At 32.6% G+C, this 23,452-nt stretch overlaps 3 protein-coding genes across 4 annotated transcripts; 2 read left to right on the forward strand and 1 right to left on the reverse strand.

The window, feature by feature from the left end:
• The first annotated feature begins 5,713 nt into the window (after positions 1-5,713).
• LOC129891714 (expansin-B3-like) lies at positions 5,714-9,725 on the forward strand. The gene is made up of 4 exons (XM_055967168.1): positions 5,714-6,181; positions 6,488-6,794; positions 7,769-7,898; positions 9,101-9,725. The coding sequence occupies exons 1-4, from the start codon at positions 6,007-6,009 to the stop codon at positions 9,290-9,292; spliced, it is 804 nt and encodes a 267-aa protein (XP_055823143.1). The 5' UTR covers positions 5,714-6,006; the 3' UTR covers positions 9,293-9,725.
• A 330-nt stretch (positions 9,726-10,055) lies between these two features.
• LOC129891884 (uncharacterized) lies at positions 10,056-11,567 on the forward strand. The gene is made up of 2 exons (XM_055967360.1): positions 10,056-10,392; positions 11,370-11,567. The coding sequence occupies exons 1-2, from the start codon at positions 10,159-10,161 to the stop codon at positions 11,565-11,567; spliced, it is 432 nt and encodes a 143-aa protein (XP_055823335.1). The 5' UTR covers positions 10,056-10,158.
• Positions 11,568-16,277: 4,710 nt separating this feature from the next.
• On the reverse strand, positions 16,278-20,850 carry LOC129893525 (clathrin light chain 1-like). Of its 2 annotated transcripts, XM_055969076.1 has the most exons (4): positions 20,285-20,850; positions 17,421-17,574; positions 16,619-17,341; positions 16,278-16,510 (listed from the first exon to the last, which is right to left on the reverse strand). In XM_055969076.1, the coding sequence occupies exons 1-3, from the start codon at positions 20,713-20,715 to the stop codon at positions 16,619-16,621; spliced, it is 1,308 nt and encodes a 435-aa protein (XP_055825051.1). In that variant the 5' UTR covers positions 20,716-20,850; the 3' UTR covers positions 16,278-16,510. The 2 variants fall into 2 exon arrangements, with proteins under 2 accessions (XP_055825051.1, XP_055825050.1); XM_055969075.1 differs by having other exon boundaries at positions 16,278-17,341; positions 20,285-20,849.
• Between the last annotated feature and the right edge of the window lie 2,602 nt (positions 20,851-23,452).

Consider the following 23,452-nt stretch of genomic DNA (forward strand, 5'->3'; position numbering starts at 1 on the left):
CTACGAGGAGCAGTTAGTGATGTCTGCTGAATGCAAATCAAATATCTATCACATATATATATCCTCCATAATGGTATTTTTTTTCACTTTAACTAACTGGAAATTATTAGTTTAGCAGACATTGTGACAAAAAAATCTTTAAATTACTTTTAATTGCTTTTTCGACTTAGCTTCCTGTTTAATTTTGGTTCGTCCAGTTTTAGTTTAACAATTAATCTGTATATAACTTAATTCAAAAGAATCTAACTTCAATCTTTTGCAAAAGTGGGAACTGTACGTAATTAGCGCAATACAATTAATTAGATAAATTATGTCATCTTTAACTTTATGACTTAATTAATATAGAATACTTCTTAGCTTTATCAGTATGTACTAGTGCTCTCTACCAAATTAATAAAAGGGGTATATTTAAATTCTCAATTATTATCGATCAAATATTTTTACTTTTAATTATTAAATTGTGGTACGTTAAGAAGAAAAAAAATGTTATCGAGTCGTCCTTCAGTTTTAAGCTTACGGTTACATAATTAATATTTGTATGATTACATAAAAAGAAATTCGTTTTAAATGGAGCCACCAATGTGATTGGATTTATTATTATTAATAATAAAGAGAGACAAATGTGAGGCAGGGCTTTTAAAAGTTGCTCTGACGAGTGAAACTTTAATGTTAGTGACAAAATCAAAAAAATTATTTTAAAATATTCGAGATTTATCATATATGTGCGAAATAATTTTTGATATCGTTGAATTATTATTCCCTTTTAATAAACCACACAAAAAACGTTACATAATAACACCAAAATGATCGGCCATGGCACATGTGACTTCGAAGATACTGGATTTTTCTGTTAATTTCTAAACAATTTTTTTTAGATTTGGGGATTGGGTACTCTATAATAACTCTCTTAAATATTGTAATAATATAATCTCATTTGTTTTTTTCCTCTGAATTTGTAATAATATAATCCCATTTGTTGTTTTCATAAAGTACACGAATTAAAAAAAACGGTTCATCAAAAAAAGTACTATTATTTGTTTTTATTCCTCCTTTTATTAGATTATATGATTGTAATTACTTTGTCCTTTTAAATATTACATTTCTTAATTCGTTTGGAGTAAATAAGAAGCTGATCAGGATTATTAGAAGTTTGGTATATATATATATATATATACGCATAATGAGATACATAATGATATTTCATGAGATTATATATTCCATCTTTTATAAGAGTATATGAGATATATATCGATCTAATTCAATTATTTTATCTCATCAAAAACACACAAGATAAAATTATAATATATCTTATCTAAAAATTATTATCCCTTATCCCAGCATTCAAACACCCCCTTAAATGTCATGTGAATATATAAGAAGACAAAATAATGATTTAATTTGAGTTCATTCATTGTCTCATGTACGTTTTTATATCTTGAACTATACTTTGCCTAGTGCGACATATTCGATATGTCTTATTTTATTCATTCTAAAAAAAGTAAAAGGTAAAACGCGAGGCATAACTTATGAAATATTATAATATAAAAATATATATTTATACCTTTATTTGCCTCGAGGCAAAAGTACAATTGATCCCATATTATTGCCTCAATGACCCACAAATCACCAATGAGTCAATGACTTTATGAACTTTTTTTTTCAGGACATTTTCTTTCTTAGTAGTATTAACTTTTCCTGTTGAAGAAAGAAAAAAAAAGGTCCTATATTTTGACAATAATTTTGCATTTGCATTTCCATCCATCATTCATGCCACAAATTATGCAGTGAGACATCTTTTTTGTTTTATAAAGAAAAAAACAAACATACTTTTTCCACTACTAAAAAATGCACGGTGTGATAAAAGGGAATTAGAGTCATCTTTCCATTGTTTGAATATAAAAATTGTAATTATTATATATATCTCTTTCAGTGACTTTAAACTTGGTAGGTTGTGGAAGTTATGAACATTGTACTACACCCAGTTATATTAACTTATATATACCAATAATTTAATACTTTATCTGTTCTAAAATAGCTGTCACGATTTGATTAATTTACAAAGCAAAATTTGATTAGATGAATTCGATATTTTGAAATTAAAATTTAGATATTCAAAAACTGTATGAAAAGTATTATAAACTGCAATTTTCTTATATCAATATGATTAAAAAATATATTTTAAAATGTTGGTTAAAATTCATGTTGTTTGACTTTTAGAAAAAAAATTGTGACAGGTATTTTAGAAGACATAGAGTAGTTTTTACACTCATAAGAGTTAATTACATGTCTTATATTGCAAATTTAATTAACATAACCCGTCTTGGACATATATCATATAAATTGCTGAATTATGAACCATTGCATGATATCTTAATTAATGATTTTCTAAGTCCACGCACATATATATAGGGAGACAAAATGATGTTAACAAGCTATAATGAAAAGATGAATCTCAAAAGAATATCCAAATCTTATAGACTAGGACTTTATTCAGTCATGTCTTACATATAATTTGGAAATTAAGATGAAGCAATAATACTTGGTGAGTAATTCTTTTGTGTTTGTTATACGATGTCCAACAATATTTGGAGGTAAAACATTCTTTACAAAAGAAAATTTTATTTTTATGGCTCAAACTCATAATTTCTCTTATTAAGAAAGAAAGAAGAAGTTGTTAGCACTAATGTTTAAAAGTAAAATTTTAGCCACGGGACAGACAGACATAATTTATGGTGCAAATAATAGTATATAGTGTAATTTAACTTTCTTGCAATTAAGGCGTAATTATTATCTCATTACATTTTGTTGTTAAAAACTTTGCTCTTGAGATTTGATGTTATATACTCTCATTTTTAAGTCTTGTGTGATGTTCTAGACGGAGGGCAGACCGATAAGGGCAGATCAAGCAAGATTGAAAGGCTTTTAGATTGGCAAGCTTTTGAAATTAAGATGCATATGACATTTAAGGTGAATCTCACATAAGAATGAAGAAGAAAATAAAGAACATGGCGCACACACTTTTAGAGCTCGATTTGGTATATTCTGAAATACAAATTTGTATGGGCGTAGACCCAAAGCGAACAATACGTGTTATTGACTCGTATCGCGATAAATATGACATTAGAGTCTGTATCTCCTCAGTACGATGGTGGGGGTATGCAATGCCCCTTGATGGAGTGAGTCAAGTGGGATTCATAAGCTTCTGAAGGTGAGATGCACAATACATCTTAGACGATCACATCAAAATGAGAGCGAAAAATAAAGAATTTAATAAAACATAACTCTAACTTCATATGATACACATGCTTTTGGAGCTCAATATTGCATTGACAAATCTTTGTATACCTAGGCCTAAAACAAACAATATATGTCATAAACTTAGATCTTGATCCGGTCCTTTCTGCATCAATTTTCTTATTAATAAATCATAATAAAACCCATCACATTTGTTTTAATTTAATAAAAGGGAAAAAGCATAAATTTCTCCTTAAGTTGTACCGAAAAGTCAGTTACACACTTAAACTATCATGACGATCTATTACACACCTAAACGCATAACACCACTCTCATAATATGTGGTGTATTACACTCACTTCCACGCCAATACCACGTCATCGTCACGTCAGAAATTAATTTTTTTTATATTCTTTTCTTTTCTTTATTAATTAATTTTTCTTTTATTAACTATATTTTATACTAATTAGCTTCTAATTAATTATTAACCATCCATCCGATTTTTTATATTTCTATTCTTTTCGTTTCTTTATTAATTAACTTTTCTTTTATTAACTATATTTTATACTAATTAAATTCTAATTAATTATTAACTACCCATCAATTATTAACCACCCATCCGATTTTTTATACTTCTTTTCTTTTCCTTTTTAATTAACTTTTCTTTTATTAACTATATTTTATACTAATTAACTCTTAATTAATTATTAACTACTTATCCGATTTTTTAATATTTTTTTCCTTTTCTTTTCTTTATTAATTAACTTTTTTTTTATTAACTATATTTTATACTAATTAACTCCAAATTAATTATTAACTACTTATCCGATTTTTTTATATTTTTTTCCTTTTCTTTTCTTTATTAATTAACTTTTCTTTTATTAACTATATTTTATACTAATTAACTTTTAATTAATTATTAACTACCCATTCGATAACCCCAATCTCAATCGTCTTCTTCATAATAATTTAAATATGTAACTAATTTTTTAATACAATTTCAATCAAGAATTTATGTCTTTTCCCTCTAATAAAAGTACTTACTCCATGGTAAAATGCTGGTCAGCAAAAGCTGCCAAACTCCTTCACACCAAACTATGAGTCCACATATATATTGAGAACAAAGACCCAAATTTTCCCAAAACCCAATATAACAAACAGTATTAACGGCAGAATCATCTATTCTTTTTTTATTTTTCTTTTTCTGAAATGACCATTATACCCTTGTGCACTGACAGTTGATTATAAAAAGACGAGAAGCAGCTTGCTGATTTAACGCCTTAACCGTTGGTGGCCCACTCCTAATAAAGTAGTGGCACCATCGTTAATAAAATAACAAGCAATGGGTCATATGGACATAAAGGGTGTGCTTGACTGGTTAGTGTAAAATACTCCATCCGTCTCAGTTTATATGACACTTTTTGAATTTCGAGATTAAAACAAATCTATTTTTGACTGTAAATTTTTATATATCTTTTAAATTTTTGGATTGTCAATTATTGAGACTTATAGTATTTTTTACGTAGCATTTAAAAACATTTGAAGATTCTATGCGCAAATTTTCGATTAAACTTAAACTGTTTGACTTTCAAAAAAATGAAAATTTCCACATAAATTGGGACAAAGGGAGTATTTTTAGCTGGAAAACCTAAAGGGAAATTCGGTGCACTAAAGCTCCCGCTATGCGCAGGATCCGGGGAAGGGCCCGATCATAAGGGTCTATTGTATGCAGCCTTACCTTACAGTTTTGCTAGAGACTGTTTCCAAGGCTTGAACCCGTGACCTTTTGGTCACATGACAATTACTTTACCAGTTATTCCAAGGCTCTCCTTCAATTAAAAGGAAAACATATTTTATATAATTAATCTATCGACATAATGAATTTTTGTGAACATGAAACTTTTACAAAATAAGAGCAAAAATATTTAATAAAAATACTTTATAAAATATTTAAATGCTTAATTAAAATAAATCATAATTTGAGTGTTTAAATAAAACTACTGATAAGTTTAAAGAACTATCCATGTATTCAATCAATATTTTTCAATGTTCTTTTCTATAGAATAAGTTATTTAAAAGCAAATCAATAAAAGTAGGAAAAATATGTTTTCATAATTGTAATTCCATGTCCCTTAGAAAGGAGTCTATCTATGTATATAGCTTTAGTAGATTTCCCTAACACAATTCACAAAAAAATCATGAATTTTTTGGTGATTATGTCTGACGACTTTAGCAGTGGTACGAAATTAAGTTTCTTGTATGATAAATCTAATTTATAATTAGGGGTTAATACATGCCAAAAGGTTCAACAAAGGAAGGCGCATAAGAGTACATAATCAACTTGACACTCTATATAACCTATTCACATTAGTGAAACATTTAAAAGTATAAATGATTGACATCTACATTCAAGTTCGATTAAATTTGAATACGCACTAAAAGAAATTCCACCTTGGGTATAGAATGCTCCTACCAAACACACTCAAAAAGTTACATTAACCTTTTGGTATTTTCCCACCTTATAAAAATCCAACTCCCTCCGAAAGAACACTACACACCTTACTCCTAAAGTGCTCCAACACTGCACCCACAGCCTAACAACACACTGTCGGCAGACACACCTCCCTCTTCCTCTGTTTCTTTCCTCTTTTTTCTCTGTCTGTTTACAAACAAACACTCCCTCGGTTTCTCCGTTCGCCGGAAACTGAGGATTTTATAGTGCTTTTTGTTTTTATAGTTCTTTATACTGCTGACCCACATTTCACTTACATTATGGAAACTCACTCCCCAAATTTCAGTTTCACTAAGTTTTACTCTCTAGTAGCTGTGGTTCTGTTTTTTTGCCCGTTCATGGCTTCCGCTGGTCCTCTGCGTCATGTTGTCGACACACATTGGTACCCTGCTACTGCCACGTGGTATGGCAGCCCTGAAGGCGACGGCAGTACCGGTACGTTACTTTCCGAATTTTAACCAAAATTGATAAATTTTCACCTTGATTTGAAAATGTTAGGGTTAAATTGCTTGGTTCGACGTAAATGGAATCACATTGTGGAAATGAGTTTAGAAAAATCAAGTCGAAGTTTGCAAAGAAAAAAATTGGGGGTAAGGGAAGGGGAAATAAGCATAAGGATTACAATGTGAGAAATCGAACAGTCATCATAAGGTCAAACCAATTGAACTGTTAAGATTTTTTGGGTTTTTTGGTCGGAGTAAAGCTAATTTTGTTTTTTTAAATGGTGGAATGTATGTTCAGGTGGGGCATGTGGGTACGGGTCAATGGTGGATGTGAGGCCGTTCAGGGCGAGGGTCGGGGCAGTGAGTCCGATTTTGTTCAAAAATGGTGAAGGATGTGGAGCCTGCTATAAAGTGAAGTGTTTGGACCGTTCCGTTTGTTCTAGAAGAGCTGCGACGGTGATTATTACCGATGAATGTCCCGGCGGGTACTGCTCCGGCGGTAGAGTTCACTTTGACCTTAGTGGCGCCGCCTTTGGTCACATGGCTGTTTCAGGTTACGGTGGAAGCCTCCGTGACCGTGGTGTAATCTCCGTCATCTACCGCCGGTGAGTCATTAGACTGAGGCCAAAAAAAACTTCCTATCATTTTTTATTCTTTTTATTTTGTCGATTAGTGTTTAGTGGTTTGTTAATTAATTGGTAATTGGAGAAGTACTGTATTACTGTTCGTGTCAAAATATTTGTTATATTTCACTTTATCAAGTTGAATTTAATCAACTTAACTATGATTTTAAGATGGAGCATTTTATGGTTAGTTAAATTGTCTCCCCAAAAAGTGTGTCATAAAGTTTTTTGACAGTTGAAAATGACACCTCAGTTCAGTAATTATGTTGGGTTATTTCTGTCATTTTATTGTCATTTGTTGATGAGGCATTTTAGTACTTTCTCCAAATCATTTTGATGTGGCACATTATGATATGAAATTTAAGGAAAAAAAATGGATAAAAGCGGGATTTTAAAATTAAGTATTTCTTAATTATAATAAAATGACATTTTTTTTTGGAAAGAACTAATGGGTATGATTAAACATTACTTTAATAATTTGCACATATTCGCACACAGGAAAAAGTGAATTCCTTTCTGTTTTCTGGTGTATTGTTTCTACTTATTTTTATCCTTTTTGGTCAAAAACTTCACTGTTCCTTCCTTGGTTTGCATGAATTTAAGACTGACTGCTGACCCAACTTTTCCTCTGACCATATGTATTTCTCCATTTTCGTGCTTACAGAGAATTTCAATGTTGGTTTTTTTAATGTGTGGTATCCGCCTAGCTTGCTCGCACATGATTTATCCAATAAAGTACATATTATCTTCCACCAGTATAGACTTAGATAGATGGAAAAATTGTTTTATATTTTTTTATTGACACCTTATGATTCTCAATAATCACGTTATTGACCATTAGATTACGGTGTGCAATTTTATTGTTACTTTTGTACCTCAATAGTTTATGAAGTAGCATTTACATTTTTTTTAGACAGATGATGGGACACTTATATTCTTGAATTTGTGGTTTGTAGAACTCTATGTAAGTACCCTGGAAAGAATATAGCCTTCCATGTAAATGAAGGCTCAACACCTTACTGGCTCTCTCTTCTTGTGGAATTTGAAGATGGAGATGGTGATGTTGGATCCATGCATATTAGAGAGGTACAAATATTATCTTTAATTACTAAGCTTTTATTTACTGAATTTATGTTCCGTATACCGTCAATATAAAATAAATAATTACACTGTAATGTAACATGTCAAGATTAATCTGATACCTCTGTTATAACTGGCATGTTGTTTGGATCCTTCAAAAATGTGGTCGAACCATTATCAAATCCTCCAAAAATGAGTAACTTTTGGAGGATCTGACACATACTCGACAATGTTTTAAAGATTCCTAGCAATACAGTATACAACTAGACCTTTTATTTGAACAGCCAAACTGAAAAATGAAAACTTGTTAGATTCATAATGATTTTTATGAATATTGCACTAAGTCAAAAGAAGCTTTCAAGTACTAGTTAACATGTTATGGTCACTCTACACTTTCACTGTTATAAAAAAAATGACCTTCTCAAAAATTCTTTAAGATTAAAAAGCTCTGCTTTAGAATACTCTTTACAATTTACAAGAAATGAAAACTTATTATTAAAACAAATCCGAATATCTCGGAGCCACTTTAAGAATCACGTGGTGCCATCAGACAAAGGCTAAATCTTTGTTTGACATTATGAAAGATTCATTTGGCCTACTTTGATACTCTCTCTGCCACAATCATACCATTGTTTTACCAAAGAATATATTCTGTATCTTCTTCTTTTTTGGCTATGAAAAGTTTATCTTCATCTTGGCTTGTTTGTTCAAAGAATATTATGCACTTTATATCACTTTTGTGTTAGCTGCTTTTTCTTTTTTATCACTGTTGTTCAATAGTGCAATGTAGTATGCAAAAAGTTGCCTAAACAAGTACAATGCAAAAAAAGTATAGTTTTTCCTCATTTTTCTATTAAGGGTGTGTTTGGTAAGAAACCTTTTTTTTCCAGTGACCTAAAAATCAAGAAAATGACTTCTCCGGTGAAAGTAAAAAAACCAAGTTCCATACATAGTATTTCAAGCTCATTGTCACCTCCTCAACCCACCCTTGACACCTTGTGACCACCCCCATAGTGTTTTACTAGATTTTATCTATGTTCTTGAGACGATATCGTTTTTCTTACTTTCTCAAACACCAGAAGTAAGAAAGAAAATTACTTATTTTTCAAGAAAACATAACATTTTCCAATAGGTTCTTTTCCCTTTATCAGACAAACAGACAGACAAGAATTACTGCAGAGATTTTTAACAATTGCTAAATATTTCAGGCAAGGTCAAATGAATGGATTGAGATGACACATTTATGGGGAGCAAATTGGGCCATAATTGGAGGGCCATTGCAAGGACCCTTTTCAGTGAAGTTAACAACACTCTCAACAGGAAGAGCCCTTTCAGCAAGAGATGTTATTCCAGGCAATTGGTCTCCTAAAGCTACTTACACCTCTCGACTTAACTTCTAATATATCGATTGCCCTTTAATTTTGTGTGGGCACAATCTTTTCTACCTTTTTTTTTGCAAGAAAAAGTAGCCGTTTGGATCAGCATAAATATAGTATCCAAGGCTCTTTCTTGGTTGTTAACCTTTTTTTGCTTTTTGGCCTAGCTTTTGTTGTTGTTGTTGTTGTGTGCTTAGCTAGTTAACAAGGTTGTCAATAGTAGCCTTCTCCAAAGGAGAGTGAGCTCTTTTGCCTTGTGTTTTTTTGTGTAATAAGTTAAGAGTGTTGTTGGTTTGTAAGGTTAAGTTTAGTGGGGTCCTTTTGTGTGTGTGTGTGTTATAACTGAGGATATATAGGGACCAAATGAATGCACATGTAATGTAATGTTGAAACATGAATGAATTATGTTGGGGGGACCTTTCTGTCCCTTGGGTAGTTTGGTTCTGTTTCTGAAGTATTTAATATGTTTGTCACTATTCAATAGTGTACTAATATGATTGCAACATGATAAAATTTAGGTAAAATTACCCTTTTACACATATTCCCCTAATATATTTACTTTTATTCTCATATACACCAAAAAATTTCCAAATTCCTTCTTTTTCCTTTCTCTCTCTATACCTCTCTGATACATCCGCCTATTCCTTCATTCTTGCCCTAATTTGCTCTAGTTAATTTGTTACTCTTCAACTGTTAATCAATTTTCAAGGTTCCAAATAAGGTATATTTCAATCTTTCCTTATATGGAATTTTACTTCATCATCATTCAATCTGATTTCTCCTAAAATTTGTATATTTTGATTTCTTCTGAAAATCTTTGAAAAATCTTCTAAATTTTTATCATTTGTTTTCTTCTGTAAATCTTTCTGTTTTTGTTTCTCATTCCTTCAATGGAATCTGTTCATGGTCTCAAACAGTCCACTAAAAATCAACGAATTCTTGTTTCTCCTGGTTCTGATTCGTCTTGGGAAGGTTACGACGAAGTTAGATCCAAACATCGTAACGATCCAACAGTGATGAATAAGCTACGTGAGAAATTGAAGTCGAAAGCTATAGTTAAACATGCACCCAAAGAAATAGACAACAAGATTGAAGGGGTTACAACACGCCCTAATCTCCCAAAGGTATGTGTTCAATTAAGTTTTTTTGTTTTAGAATGAAAATTTTGTGAAGGTTTTAATGATTCTGATACATATTATTTACGTATCAGATTCATAATGTATTTTTAAAAGGAATTTTTTTTGGAGATTTTATATTTCTCATACATCATGTTTAAGTGTCAGTTTTTGTTGTTTTAATTTTTAATGATTCTGATACATATACATTTATGTATCAGATACATAATGTCTTTTTCAAATGTATTTTTTTGGAGATTTTGTATTTCTGATACATCATGTTTAAGTGTCAGTTTCTGTTGTTTTAATTTTTAATGATTCTGATACATATACATTTATGTATCAGATACATAATGTCTTTTTCTAATGTATTTTTTTTGGAGATTTTCTATTTCTGATACATCATGTTTAAGTGTCAGTTTCTGTTGTTTCAAGTTTTAACGAAGCTGATACATATCATTTATGTATCAGATACATAATGTTTTTTTCAAATGCAATTATTTGAGATTTACTATTTCTGATACATTATGTTTAAGTCTCAGTTTCTGTTATTTCAAGTTTAATGATTCTGATACATCTACATTTATGTATCAGATACATAATGTCTGTTTCATATGCAATTTTTTGAGAATTATTATTTCTGATACATCATCTTTAAGTCTCAGTATTTGTTATTTTCAAGTTTTAATGATTCTGATACATATACATTTATGTATCAGATACATAATGTTTTTTTCAAATGCAATTTTTTTGGAGATTTACTATTTCTGATACATCATGTGTAAGTGTCATTTTTTGATGTTTCAAGTTTTAATGATTCTGATACTTCTACATTTATGTATCAGAATATAATATATAATTGTTTCTGATACATCTTCTGTATGTATCAGATTCTCATCTCATGCATCAGATATTTTAATGCATATGATACATCGTATTTATGTATAAAGTTTAAGTTATATTTAACCATTTTCATGTCAATGCAGGGAATGAAATACGTCATCAAGAAGATCCCGTCCCACCCATTGAGATTCGGAACGACATATAGGGCTAATTTTCTTGATGATTTTGAATCATCAATAGGTGGAGATATTGTTGTCAGAAGGCCATGGATGGTTGTGTTAGCGATAACGACGATCCAAAAAAAACTAGGAGAGACATCTCTCCAAACCAAAGAGAACTGATTGATGTCCAGTAGTTTTTTTTTGATAGTAAACATTTTAGGTGATTCTGATTCTTTTAATGTATCTGATACATAAACTGTAATGTGTCAGATTTAATATGTTTTAATATTTCCATACATCAGATTTACTATGTTTTTCTCTGGTGTCAAAATCGAATATAAAATCAAAGTTTATGTTTTATATTTCTACTGTATCAAACTTGTATCGAGTATAATATTCATAAGTGTCACATTTTGTGAATTCTGATACATGAATCAAGTTTTATTTATTATGATACATCATGCACATGTATCAGATTCTTATTTCTCAATATTTAATGATTTCGATACATTAATTTTTAAAATTCACGTACATAACTGTCGCCTTCTTTAATAGATCAGTAATTGATATAAAGAGCCAATCTTTTATCCATAAATAGCTGATGTGCATTAACTATTCTATAGCTAAAGTTATGTATCAGATACATAACTTATGTATCAGCAAAAGTGAAAAAATAACTGAAATCAAATTCGATATGAATTGATGCTCTGTTTTTTCCATTCGAGACGACGCTCTGTTTTTTGGCTTGAATCTTCATGGACATAACAATTGATTTTTTTAACAATTGATGTATCAGATACATAACTTATGTATCACCAAAACTGGAAAAAAATTAAAATCGAAGTTGGTTTGAATTTATGCTCTATTTTTTGGCTTGAATCTTCAACTTCACAACCGTTATTTTTTTAACCAAATTAATCCCATTAATTAGATTAGTAATTGATTTAAAGAAGCAATCATCCCTTATATTAAGATATTATCCATAAATAGATGATCTTCATTAATTACTCATTAGATAATTGATGTATCAGATACAAAACTAATGTATCAGAAAAGTTGAAAAAAAGGGGATATCGGGTAATTTTGATACAATGAGGGATGTATAGTAATTAGACTTTTCCATTATGGGATTTAGGTAAAGTTTATAAAATATTTATAAAAAGTCATCAACGGAATTCTCATCTTGTCTCTTTGGAATCAAATTAATGCAAATCTAGGCCATGTTAATATTATTACCTCTTTTGGTCAAATGCTAACCATATATAATTTCTCCCTTTGTATATGATAAAGATATGCAATGGATTTTTCACCCAACTTAATTTCAAAAGCTAGTTTATGAGGTGATAATTGTTCGAGATTATATAATCTTACCAAATAACCCACTCACAATTAATATTGGACTCTGGCCTAATTTATGATAAGCCCGTCAACTTCCTGACAAGATGCCTACGTGTAAAAGCCATCGATATGTCAAGATTCAAACTCTAACTGGTTCCTAATCCTGGTCAGAGATCATTGTGTTCGCGTCGGAGGTCCAACAAAGAGGCGAATTAATGATATCTTTCTTTTTATTACAAACGTATGCTTTGTCTGCTCCCTCCCCATGTTCACTATCACTCATGTCCAGAGCAAAGAGAGGGTGAAAAGCACCGCCAAAGTAGTATAAGCATGCTTCTATTGTTATGTGACAATAAAACATAATAGCATTTTCTACCTACCCTTTGTATATCCAGGACTCTGGAAGTCCGAAATGCAGATAATATATTATGAGAGGCAATATGGTACAAACTAAAAATTGAAATGAATATGACTATAATATCATAATAAAAAATGAATTTTGAACGTATTTCAACTTAAAAACTAACTTAAAAAATGAGAATTATCCAAAATCATATGAAGAGAACAATTCGTTCCCAATCCATGAGGGAACTTAACACCCCCACCAAAAGCTCTACACATGCGTTGTGACCATTTTTAAGAGAAGTCATTTTCTTTCATAGACGTTAAGATAAAATGAAAGACAAAGAAAGATTATGACCTTACTATTTTAGAGAATGTGGTGGGGTTTGATTTCAAGATTGGGGCAAAGCAATTGGGTGACTAGTTGGCATGAATGCATAAATATGTTCCTGAAACAAACACACCTCCACTTTTTATATGTATATTGGGAAATATCAAAAAATATTACTCACTATTTTCGTTCTAATTTAAGTGTCTTAATTTAATGAGATATGGAGTTTAAAAAACAAAAAAAAAGAGATTTTTAAATCTTATGGTATTAAATTAAAAATGTATGTAATTTTTTACGTCTTGTGATTTTAAACTTGTCACGTAGAATGTTGGAAGTAATTGGAAAATTCACTCAATATTAAAAGAGATGATCTTTTTAAGATAAACCCCAATAATAAAAAAGTAAGACACTCAAATTGAGACACGAAAAATAAAATTTTGCAAAGCTACATTGCATCATTTTATATTTGCAATTTTTAAATTATGATTGTGACCTTTATTTATCTATAAGTTTGCATGTTTATGATCTCTAAATGTGGATGATATCATATATGTCAAACAATGAGTAAAAAATTTAGTTTGGAGTGTTGAGAAGAATGATCATGTTTGTCCACACGTGGAAGCGGTCCCAATAACTAATTTAACACTTGAAACTTCATAAATTGGATTCAACTGACACACAATAAATATGTATTTTTCTTGGAAAACAAATTGAAGTTTGTGAGTGAAAATCTCCAAAAACTCAAAAAATGATTTGAGCTAGTTTTTGAAAACTTAAAAATATTTAAACATCAGACATTTAATGATAAATTTTCAAAATTTATAACCAAACATACAATAGAAGCCCTCTCCAAAGGAGAGTGGGCTGTTTAATTGCCTTGTGTTTTCTTCTTCTCTTCTTTTGAGTGTAATAAGTTTTGATTTTTGGTTGTTTGTAAGGTTAAGTTTAGTGGGGTCCTTTTGTGTGTTTTAACTGAGATAGGACCAAATGAATTCACATGTAATGTAATGTTGAAACAAGAATAAATGATGTGGGCACCTTTCTGTCCTTTGGGTAGTTTGGTTCTGTTTCTTATAATATCTTGTCACTTTCAATTTATTACTCCTATTTTTATCCTCCCTTTAAAAAATGTGTTTTCCATTTTCTGACAATCTTTTAATTTTAATTTTTCATATAACATGTTCAATATCATAAAATTCAAAAACATTATTATACATTCTATATATAATATATTTTCTTGCAATGGGTGGTCACTATTTTCAAAAGAAGGCATTTTCCTTGATAGGCGCTAAGATAAAATGAAAGATTATCTCGTAGTATGGAAAACTCTTTAATAGGGAGCGTTTTCCCCCCACCCCTTCCCTCCTCCTTCAAATGAAGCCCTACACGTTACGAATTAAAAATAATCGGACTTCAATACGAAGACCAAATCATGAGTGGGAAACCAAAATAAAAAAAAAGAAGGAAGATTATGACCTAACTGTATTTCAAGATTGGGGCAAAGCAATTGGGTGGCCAGTAGTTATGAATGCATTGATATGTTGTGAAACTAATACACCTCTATCACATGCAATGAGTTAAGAACTTAGTTTGGAGTGTTGACAAGAATGATAATGTCTGTCCACACGTGGAACCAGTTACTCCACTTGTCTTAAGAAATAATAAATAAAGTATATATTTTACCATGATATACATATTAAATAAAGAAAAAATTATCTAAATACACAACTTATTTTACCATATTTTTTAAAATTTTCTACTATTTGAAAAAATTACAAAAATCTCTGCTCTTTCCTATTCTCGGATACATCACTTTACGCGATGCATCGATCGGATACATCACTTTGTCGATGTATCGGTCAGATACATCACTTTACGTTATGTATCGAGAGGTAGGATACATTACTTTACATGATGTATCGAAACGTTGAGTGGTGTATCCGGAACCGAGACGTGATGTATTAAACATTGCGAGACGTATCCGGAATTGAGACGCGATGTATCGGGGCATTTTTTGAATGTATCCGAATTCCACCAAATTTAAGGAATTTTTGTAATTTGAAAAAGAGTAGGAATAAGATGTAATTAGCTCTTAACATTATGTGATTTGTGTAATCCTACTTAAATAAATGGTCTTCTCCTTGATATGTTAAAATAGACAAGTAAAAATAAAAAAATATTTTTATTATAATCAACGAGTAAAAGTGAAAGAGGGAGAATTTGGATTCAATTGACACAAAGTCTTATGCATGTGAATGGGCATGTGCCCAAATCCTCCCAAGATAAAGAAGAATTCATACTCGTGAACATAGAGGCCCCTTAGCTAAGATTTTCAAGATTTCTCTTTGACATTTATGTAGAGATGGACAAATTTGGGATACAAACATTCAACCCTTTGGTCCTTGCAACAATAAACTACTAATAGGAATAGGGGGTAACGTGGTTTTTTAAGTCCCAAAGAATACTATGCATTGACAATCTAACAACTTTTTACATTATACATACATCACTGTATTTTAATTTTGTAATGGGGATTCTGATGATATGGATGTATTGGTTAGTTGAACATCTTTATTCCGAAAATGTATTGTGTTTATAGATATATTATAATGCATATATAGATTAAAAAAAATACTTTTTTATATATATGTATTAAATCTTGAGCACCCTTGACGAAATTCATGATTTTTGCTAACTACATGGATGCAACTTTTGCACAAATACTACATCTATACCTGTTTATCTTACCATAATCTCTTTGACCTTATATTTAGAATAGAATTATCAATGGAGAATGAACTTTGCAGCCACAGCAATTTTGGAGGATCTATTTTTCCTTTCGTATTATTTTATAACTCCAAGAACAAGATAGGCTCAAATATATCAAATTACAGTCCTATGCCATGAACTTATGCACATTATAAACAAAAATTTCGAAGCACAAAAATAGCAAGCTGAAATTTCTGCTACAATAGCTACTTCGAATTGTATAATGGAAAAGGAAACAACAAATTCATCGTGTGACTAAGCAAAAAGAAGCCTAAACACATCAGGAAGAAACCCCTGGCTGTAGATCGTATGTCCTCAAAAGTCCAGTCGCTCTTATTTGTAACTAGAAAGAGAGCAACAAGGTTAAAAGAATGAATAAATGATAATGACTCTAGAAAAGCGTAATAAGAACTAATTAGGCTAGTAGAGAAAGTGCGTTGTTGGAACTAACTTATGCAGTTGAGGCAGAATCACTTTCTGCAACTTTTCCGCCTTCGACTGAAGTTAGTGTATCCGCCTTTGATCCGTTTGGAGTACCAACACTAGCAGCAGCCGGAGATCCTTGTTGTGCAGCATCCTTGACTGGTGAAACAAGCTTGTCAATAGCAGCACTTGGAGATCCTTGTTGTGCAGCATCCTGGACTGATGAAACAGCCTTGTCAATAGCAGCAGCTGGAGATCCTTGTTGTGCGGCATTTTCCTCGTTCTTGGCATCATTAGCTGTTTTTCCTTTGGGACTTTTCTTATTTTTGGCATCCTTAGACGCCTTTGGTGTTGCGATTTTCTCATTTTTGCCATCCTTAGCCTCCTTTGGTGTGGAACTCTTTTCGTTTTTGGCATCCTTTCCTTCCTTCGTATCCTTCCCGTCCTTTCCTTCCTTGGCATCCTTACCTTCCTTTCCATCCTTACCATCCTTGTCTTTCTCAGGAGGAGGTAACATATGTGGTGGAGGGTTCTGCTTCAGCTTGAGAAAAAGCTGGCGCATTCTAGACAGGTCAGTGGGTTTCCCAGGCTTTGGACCCTGGATGACTGAAACTGAAGGCTTCTTCTCCTCCTCCTTCTTGCCTCTTCTCTTCTCAATATTAGGGACCTCACGGGGTATAATCTCTGCAATTGCTTTAAAGTATTGTTTGTGAGCTTCTTTGTGAAATTTCTCTTGGTTGGCCAGGTACAACTGCACAAAAGCACATGAATGGTCATATCCCTATCAATTACTGTTTTCACATAAAAGAGGTTTGAGTGCAAGCAGTTACTTTCTCCCTTTCTCGGTTATTAGCTTTTGTGGACTCACAATTGAGCTTCCGTTTTTCATAAAATGCTTGTATATACTCCTCAGCTTCAGCAATAATCTGATTCCTCATTTCCTTTTCCTTCTTCTCCTTCTCCTCAAGATAAATGGCATTTTGGCTACGGAAAACAGACATGAGACACAATTAGATAGCAAACATGCTCGATCTTGGCAAGCATTATATGCATGTCAAAGCATTGTGCATCAGTATGCATCTGATGGTGTATATCAATTAAATAGCACAATATGATTATAAATTTTATAAGAAACTGAATTTAATTTGAACCTCCTTGAGGTCCCAAATGCAGTTCCTCGCTGAATATTCACAACTGTATAAGTAACTGCAGGAAAAAAAATGCAGAAATTTTGACCAATTAACTGTAGCGTGCTATCTGAGTATCTGTAGAAGTAAGTTAAACATCACAGTTCTGTAGAAAATGATAATTTTCATTCCTAGCCTGTTGAAAATCTCACCGGAAAAAAAAGCAGGTTAATTTCCCACACTGCTATCAATTGTGTTCAAAATTCGAGTTGAATTCGGTAATGAGATCAGTTGCAGAAACAGTGTATTAGGGGAAACAAAGCTTAGTGACAGGACAGAAAGGAGGGAGGAAGCGACTTTTCATAATACAAGTACAATTTATCCTAGAAAGGACATCTAGGAAACGGAACAATTCAATTACAATCATTGACGACAATAATAATAACATTAACCAAGAAAGCAGACTCTTGTCATCTGCCCCCTCTCTCCCCTTCCCCCCAAACACAATCATTGACTAAACAAATAAAATATTAACCAAGAAAGCAGACGGTTGTTCAAACACTGAATCACCAAAAAGAAAAAAGCAACAATGAGAAAATCAGAGCTGAACGCGGAGCTAGATATTTAAATTTCTCAGAAGATCATATACGATAAAGTTAGTCTTCTGCTCTACTACACCAACACCACTTCCATACTCTCCTCTTTCCTGATCTGTTATTAGTCGTATTGCAATGACTGGCTTCTTTCATACAATGACTGATCCAAGATGCCTCAGAGACATGCAAAACTCTAGCTACAAATTAGTAATATGACATTAGTTTAGTTTAGTAAGCTATTATCTCTACTTGACATCTTGGAAATTTTTTACTGCAAGTTTTGAAGCTGTTGTTACTTATTTTGTTTTTGAATTGTGCAGTATAGAAAATCAACTACGGTAATCATTGCAGATACCATCCAGCAAGTCTCAAAATGAGTCTGTATTTTTAACCTTTAAACTGAAAGGAGCTATCACAAATCAAATTGCTCTTGACGTCTCCTTTCTAATTTATCTCTAGAACACCAGTACTTATTTTTAGCACTTTGTAATAACTAAGATAAGTTTTATTCACAAAACAACACATCTGCAGTCTGAACTTCGAAATGACATCAAATAATTGCCAGTGAGATTTCTCTCTTATATCCAACAAAAAAACAAGCATCATTTCAAGTTGTTATCTTTAGTATAAATCAGAAGGACATTGCTCTAGTGTTTGAGATTTTGAACGAATGCGACTCAAGAATGAAAAAAAGAAGAAAGCATTTAAATCCATAGATTCATTGGTCGATTTACTATTGATGTGTCTCATATCAATATAATAATTCAAACCCATGAAGATGAAGAACAAGCTTAATTATTGATTGCAACTTTGGTTTTACTGACCTAAAAGTAACCGAAATCTCTTAAGATCTAATGCATTGTTGAGGATTATTTCACTGCCAAGAAACATCATCAAACAGCAATGCACTTCAGAAGGCCAAGTGAAATTGGCTCACTCAGATAATCCTCACGTATAAGAATTTTAAGCTGCACTTAAAACCTATTGCATTGTGAGCAGCACTAATTACCCAGTCTAGTTCTTCTGAACGCATAAAATCAAATAAATCCTCATCGTTACGCATCTTCAAGGATGATATAGCTCCTAAGAAAATAATAAATGCGTTCTCACTATATTGTACCAGAGTAAAGTACAAAGTGTGTCCACCATAATTTTTTGTGTAATGCACTAGCAAACTTGAGCTAGTGGTGATCCTGGCGCATATCAACAGTGAGGGCAGTTGCAGATTAACCCCATTCAACAGTTATCAACTGAGAAATTGGATTTCCGTACAAAGGATGAAAAGGGCTAACTATCCATATGCAGTTAGAGCACACAGGCATATGATTGCATTATCCAAATTCTACATGATAGGATGTTCCAGAGTAAGTGCAGCTAATGAAAAGGGGACCTAGTAAACTGTGTGCTTTTACGACACTTCAAATGTTAGGTTTCTAACAACTTGACAGCATCTTCTAGGAGAATCAGGCACACAGGAGCGGGTGGAACTTTTGTTCTAAATACATATATCAAAGGATTTAATTTACTTATACACTGATAGTGTAATGAATATTTTACTCCTACAATATCATTTAACCTATCATATACTTACCTATAATTACCTTTTATTGTGTAAATACATTTTCCACCATCATTTTAAAGAACTTAATTAAACTCTTCTGGATATACATACCCTCCTGAGTCCTTGACTGCTCGTATGCTGGATCCGCCTCTTTAGCTGCATAAACTATGAGGCCATTTGACTCATTGATTAATTTATTACACTGCGAGCTAAGGTCATATATTTTCCATACATGCAAGGACTCAAAAAAAGGCATATTAAGGCAATTAAAGTCAAGCACAAATCCAAAAATGGAAAAAGCTCAAACATAATTCAGCTTATATGATACAAATTAAACATACACATTGTAATGGGCTTGTGACATATATCATCAAAGGATCAAAATTTAAGTTACAATTTCGAAAACTTACCGACGCCATTCGCGAAAAGCAGCACCTTCCTCACGCATCTCGGTAGGATCAGGGAGCAACGGTCCATCAGTACCGGATGAGAAAATGCCATTCGTATCCTCTCCGAGATCATAGGGCTTGGATTGCACATCAGATCCTTGATTACCCTCCGCTGTCTCATGAAAAGGTGAACCCTGATACTCGCGATTAGGAGATGAAACAAATCCAGTGTTCTCCGGCGACTGCATGTTATCATGATAGTAATGCTGCTGTTCACCGGCAGAGAAATCATCTATATCAGACGGCATCGGAGGAGGAACACCGCCGGCGTCATCGGCGGAGGGAACATCGAACTCATAACGCTGGGAATGATCGAAGCCGTCGTAGTTGTGATCGTCGAAAGGACTTGTCGTCGACGGGATCTCTTCAGTAGTTTGTTCGAAATTCTCCATATTTGTTGCTAAGTGTTTGAAAAGGTCCCCAGTGAAAATGTGGTTCTATTTGTATATGCAAATGGAAAATGCATGTTGCTAACGAACAGAGCGGTTGCACTGTGGAAAAAGTCTCCCCTTTCCGTCCACTTGTAGCCCTGGTAAATAACCCAAAAATTATATTAGCATAATATTGAATATTCATCAAAATAATATAATACAATATAACACATTGTTATAGTGAATTTTATTATAAATGAGCTCAGAAACGGATATTTAATCCAATTTGTTCAATTATTATTAAGATTGTTAATCATCTATAATTCGTTTAGAGAATTTGGCATATTATGATAAGTCCTTTGAAGCACAGCCACAAATGATGTAGCGATTCTTCACCTTAATATTATTGTTGACGTATTTTATGTTGTGCCCGAAACACACACGGCATGAAATACAAGTTAGGAATTGTCATGTTTCGGTGTGGTATTGATGGTGTTTAATTTTTGTTTATGATCATCAAAGTGTCCTTAGCTATGACCTCATTCACTTGGCATACGGTTAGAGAATTTTTGTCTCGCTCGACATACATTCAGTAGGACTTAAATTATGTCTTTTACGGTCTAGTGTGGAATTCTTAAACTAAATATTTGCTTAGCGCAGCGTAAATTCTGTAGGAATTAAGTAATGTAGTACTGCATGATTTGTTATGTCTTATACTACATAATTTGTGACATATTATGAGACGAAAATATAAACTTATGCCGAGCAAAAATTATTTGTTATTACGATTTCAAAGATATTTTCGGTTACTTATTTTTTACCTTAAACTGATAAAGGACAAAAAATAAAGACCATCATATTTGAGAGTAAATATTAGAGACACCCCCAAAATAGGGACTAAGCTGACATGTTGAAGATGGTTATTGGCACAACAGGGTGGTGCCTTATCGCATCACAGGCAGACGCATGGTAGCATTCGTGGTGGTACTTCAGGATGCTAATGTACTGCATTCAAGATAAAAACGAGCTTGCCGATGGACTACTACCATTGCTTTTTTAAGTGAGTTGGAGCACAACCATCTTATGCACATAACTAGCTAGAAGCGTTCGCTTTGGGTCTAAGCACTAAAGAACAGAACCAAGAAATGCGACGGAATTCTATTATATAACCAACCAAGCCAAGGGGAAGGGGAAGGGCTAACTCAACTATTCGATTTGAGCTATAGAGAAAGGCCCAATTAGACCAAGGATGAGATAGGCAAGTGAGTTTCAGTTTGTGCATTTGTCTGAAAGACCCCATGAAATAACTCCTCCATGCTAGCCAGCCCAATGAATCTCAGACCTGTAAGTAACAATGAGGAAACGAGATAAAAGATAAACTAGCCCAGTACAAGTCCTCTATCCATTTTATCCTTCTGTGTAACCAAAGACTAGCAGGCGTTCTTTTGCATCAATGCTTCCAGTAAGGAGTGGAAAGGGTCAGTTCACTCTCACTTATTATGTTTGTAAATTCCGATCAAACTCCAATGACTATTTACATTTACACTAGTGGGGTGTAGCCCGTTCCCCGAAGCATCGGTTATATTCATGTAGATTCAAATCCAAGCTAATTTAATCATATACATAAAATTTTATTAGAGGCGAGACTACAATAACAACAAGAACAACATATCCACTGTAATCCCATAAAGTGAGATTTGGATATGGTAGAGTGTATGCAGACAATACCCCTACCTTAGAGATGAGATTGTGATTACAAATAGTTGAGATATAACAGAATGTTGCTGCTGCATCGTTCAAAGAAAATGACAGCTTCAAGCTTGTTTCACAAAGATCATTTGGCCGGAAAGGGAAGAGGGACCTGTTTCCTAGAGAACCCAATAATATGACTAGGCAACAAGCTGATCTGCACAATGCAAAGGTAGAAAGAACAACTACTTCAAAGGGGTTATACCTCAAACTTCCCAATCAAGGATTATCAAAATTCCAATGGGCTTAAGTAAAATTTAGAAAGGGTTATACCGCAAGTACTAAGTATGCCCTTAATTGAGCAATAACAAATAAGAAAGGAAATGAAAATGCAGAAAACCTTCGAAATAGCCTGGGAGTTTCATTAGTTCAGAGAGTAGAGAAGACAGAGACGGAGAATTGCAAGTTAATACTCACCAAAACAGAGAATGGGAGAAGATCTAAGCAGAAAATTAGAAACCTGGAAAACAGGAAAAAATAAAATGTTTAAGAAGTATCAGCAGTTTTTACCTGGGACAAATGTATGTTGCCACTGAAGCAAGCGAATCGCCCAAGAGAAACACAGAGAAAGAGAAAAAGTGGAATGACCAGTTTGGTGTCATGACATATGAAATATGCTTAGATGGCTAGTAATAAAGCAGAAAAACATGGAGAACAAACAACAAGAAAAAATACTCCTACGTCAGTGTAATTGCTAAAGCAAACTTACAAAATATGCTTAGCATGATACTCTTTCAGTCATTTGAGTCCTGTCAATGTTTAGACTGAACTTACAAAATCAATTAAAGCTTTTGTGTGAACATTCAGGTTGCTAGGAGTTGCAGAAAATAAAATTGTGGTTCAGTAAAGATTAGTTAATAAAAATAACCGACATTTCTTGTTCATATGGTATAGGCTTGAGCAAAAGATGGTGCTCCAATTGATAATCTTTTGACAAATTATTCCTATTAGTTATGGGAAAATGTAGAGAATCACTATTTCAACAGCATAACTATCGAGATGGAAATGG

Source organism: Solanum dulcamara, chromosome 6 (genome assembly GCF_947179165.1).
Source record: "Solanum dulcamara chromosome 6, daSolDulc1.2, whole genome shotgun sequence".
NCBI classification, from domain to species: Eukaryota; Viridiplantae; Streptophyta; class Magnoliopsida; order Solanales; family Solanaceae; genus Solanum; species Solanum dulcamara.

What these genes read in the sequence shown, in the direction of transcription:
- LOC129891714 (XM_055967168.1), top strand. Translation starts at nt 6,007, where the DNA reads ATGGAAACTCACTCCCCAAATTTCAGTTTCACTAAGTTTTACTCTCTA. An exon ending in TGAAGGCGACGGCAGTACCG is followed by an intron (nt 6,182 to 6,487) that starts GTACGTTACTTT and finishes ATGTATGTTCAG; the next exon opens with GTGGGGCATGTGGGTACGGG. An exon ending in ATCTCCGTCATCTACCGCCG is followed by an intron (nt 6,795 to 7,768) that starts GTGAGTCATTAG and finishes TGTGGTTTGTAG; the next exon opens with AACTCTATGTAAGTACCCTG.
- LOC129891884 (XM_055967360.1), top strand. Translation starts at nt 10,159, where the DNA reads ATGGAATCTGTTCATGGTCTCAAACAGTCCACTAAAAATCAACGAATT. An exon ending in CACGCCCTAATCTCCCAAAG is followed by an intron (nt 10,393 to 11,369) that starts GTATGTGTTCAA and finishes ATGTCAATGCAG; the next exon opens with GGAATGAAATACGTCATCAA.
- LOC129893525 (XM_055969076.1), bottom strand. Translation starts at nt 20,715, where the DNA reads ATGGAGAATTTCGAACAAACTACTGAAGAGATCCCGTCGACGACAAGT. An exon ending in GCTTTTCGCGAATGGCGTCG is followed by an intron (nt 17,575 to 20,284) that starts GTAAGTTTTCGA and finishes TGTTTTCCGTAG; the next exon opens with CCAAAATGCCATTTATCTTG. An exon ending in ATAACCGAGAAAGGGAGAAA is followed by an intron (nt 17,342 to 17,420) that starts GTAACTGCTTGC and finishes GCTTTTGTGCAG; the next exon opens with TTGTACCTGGCCAACCAAGA.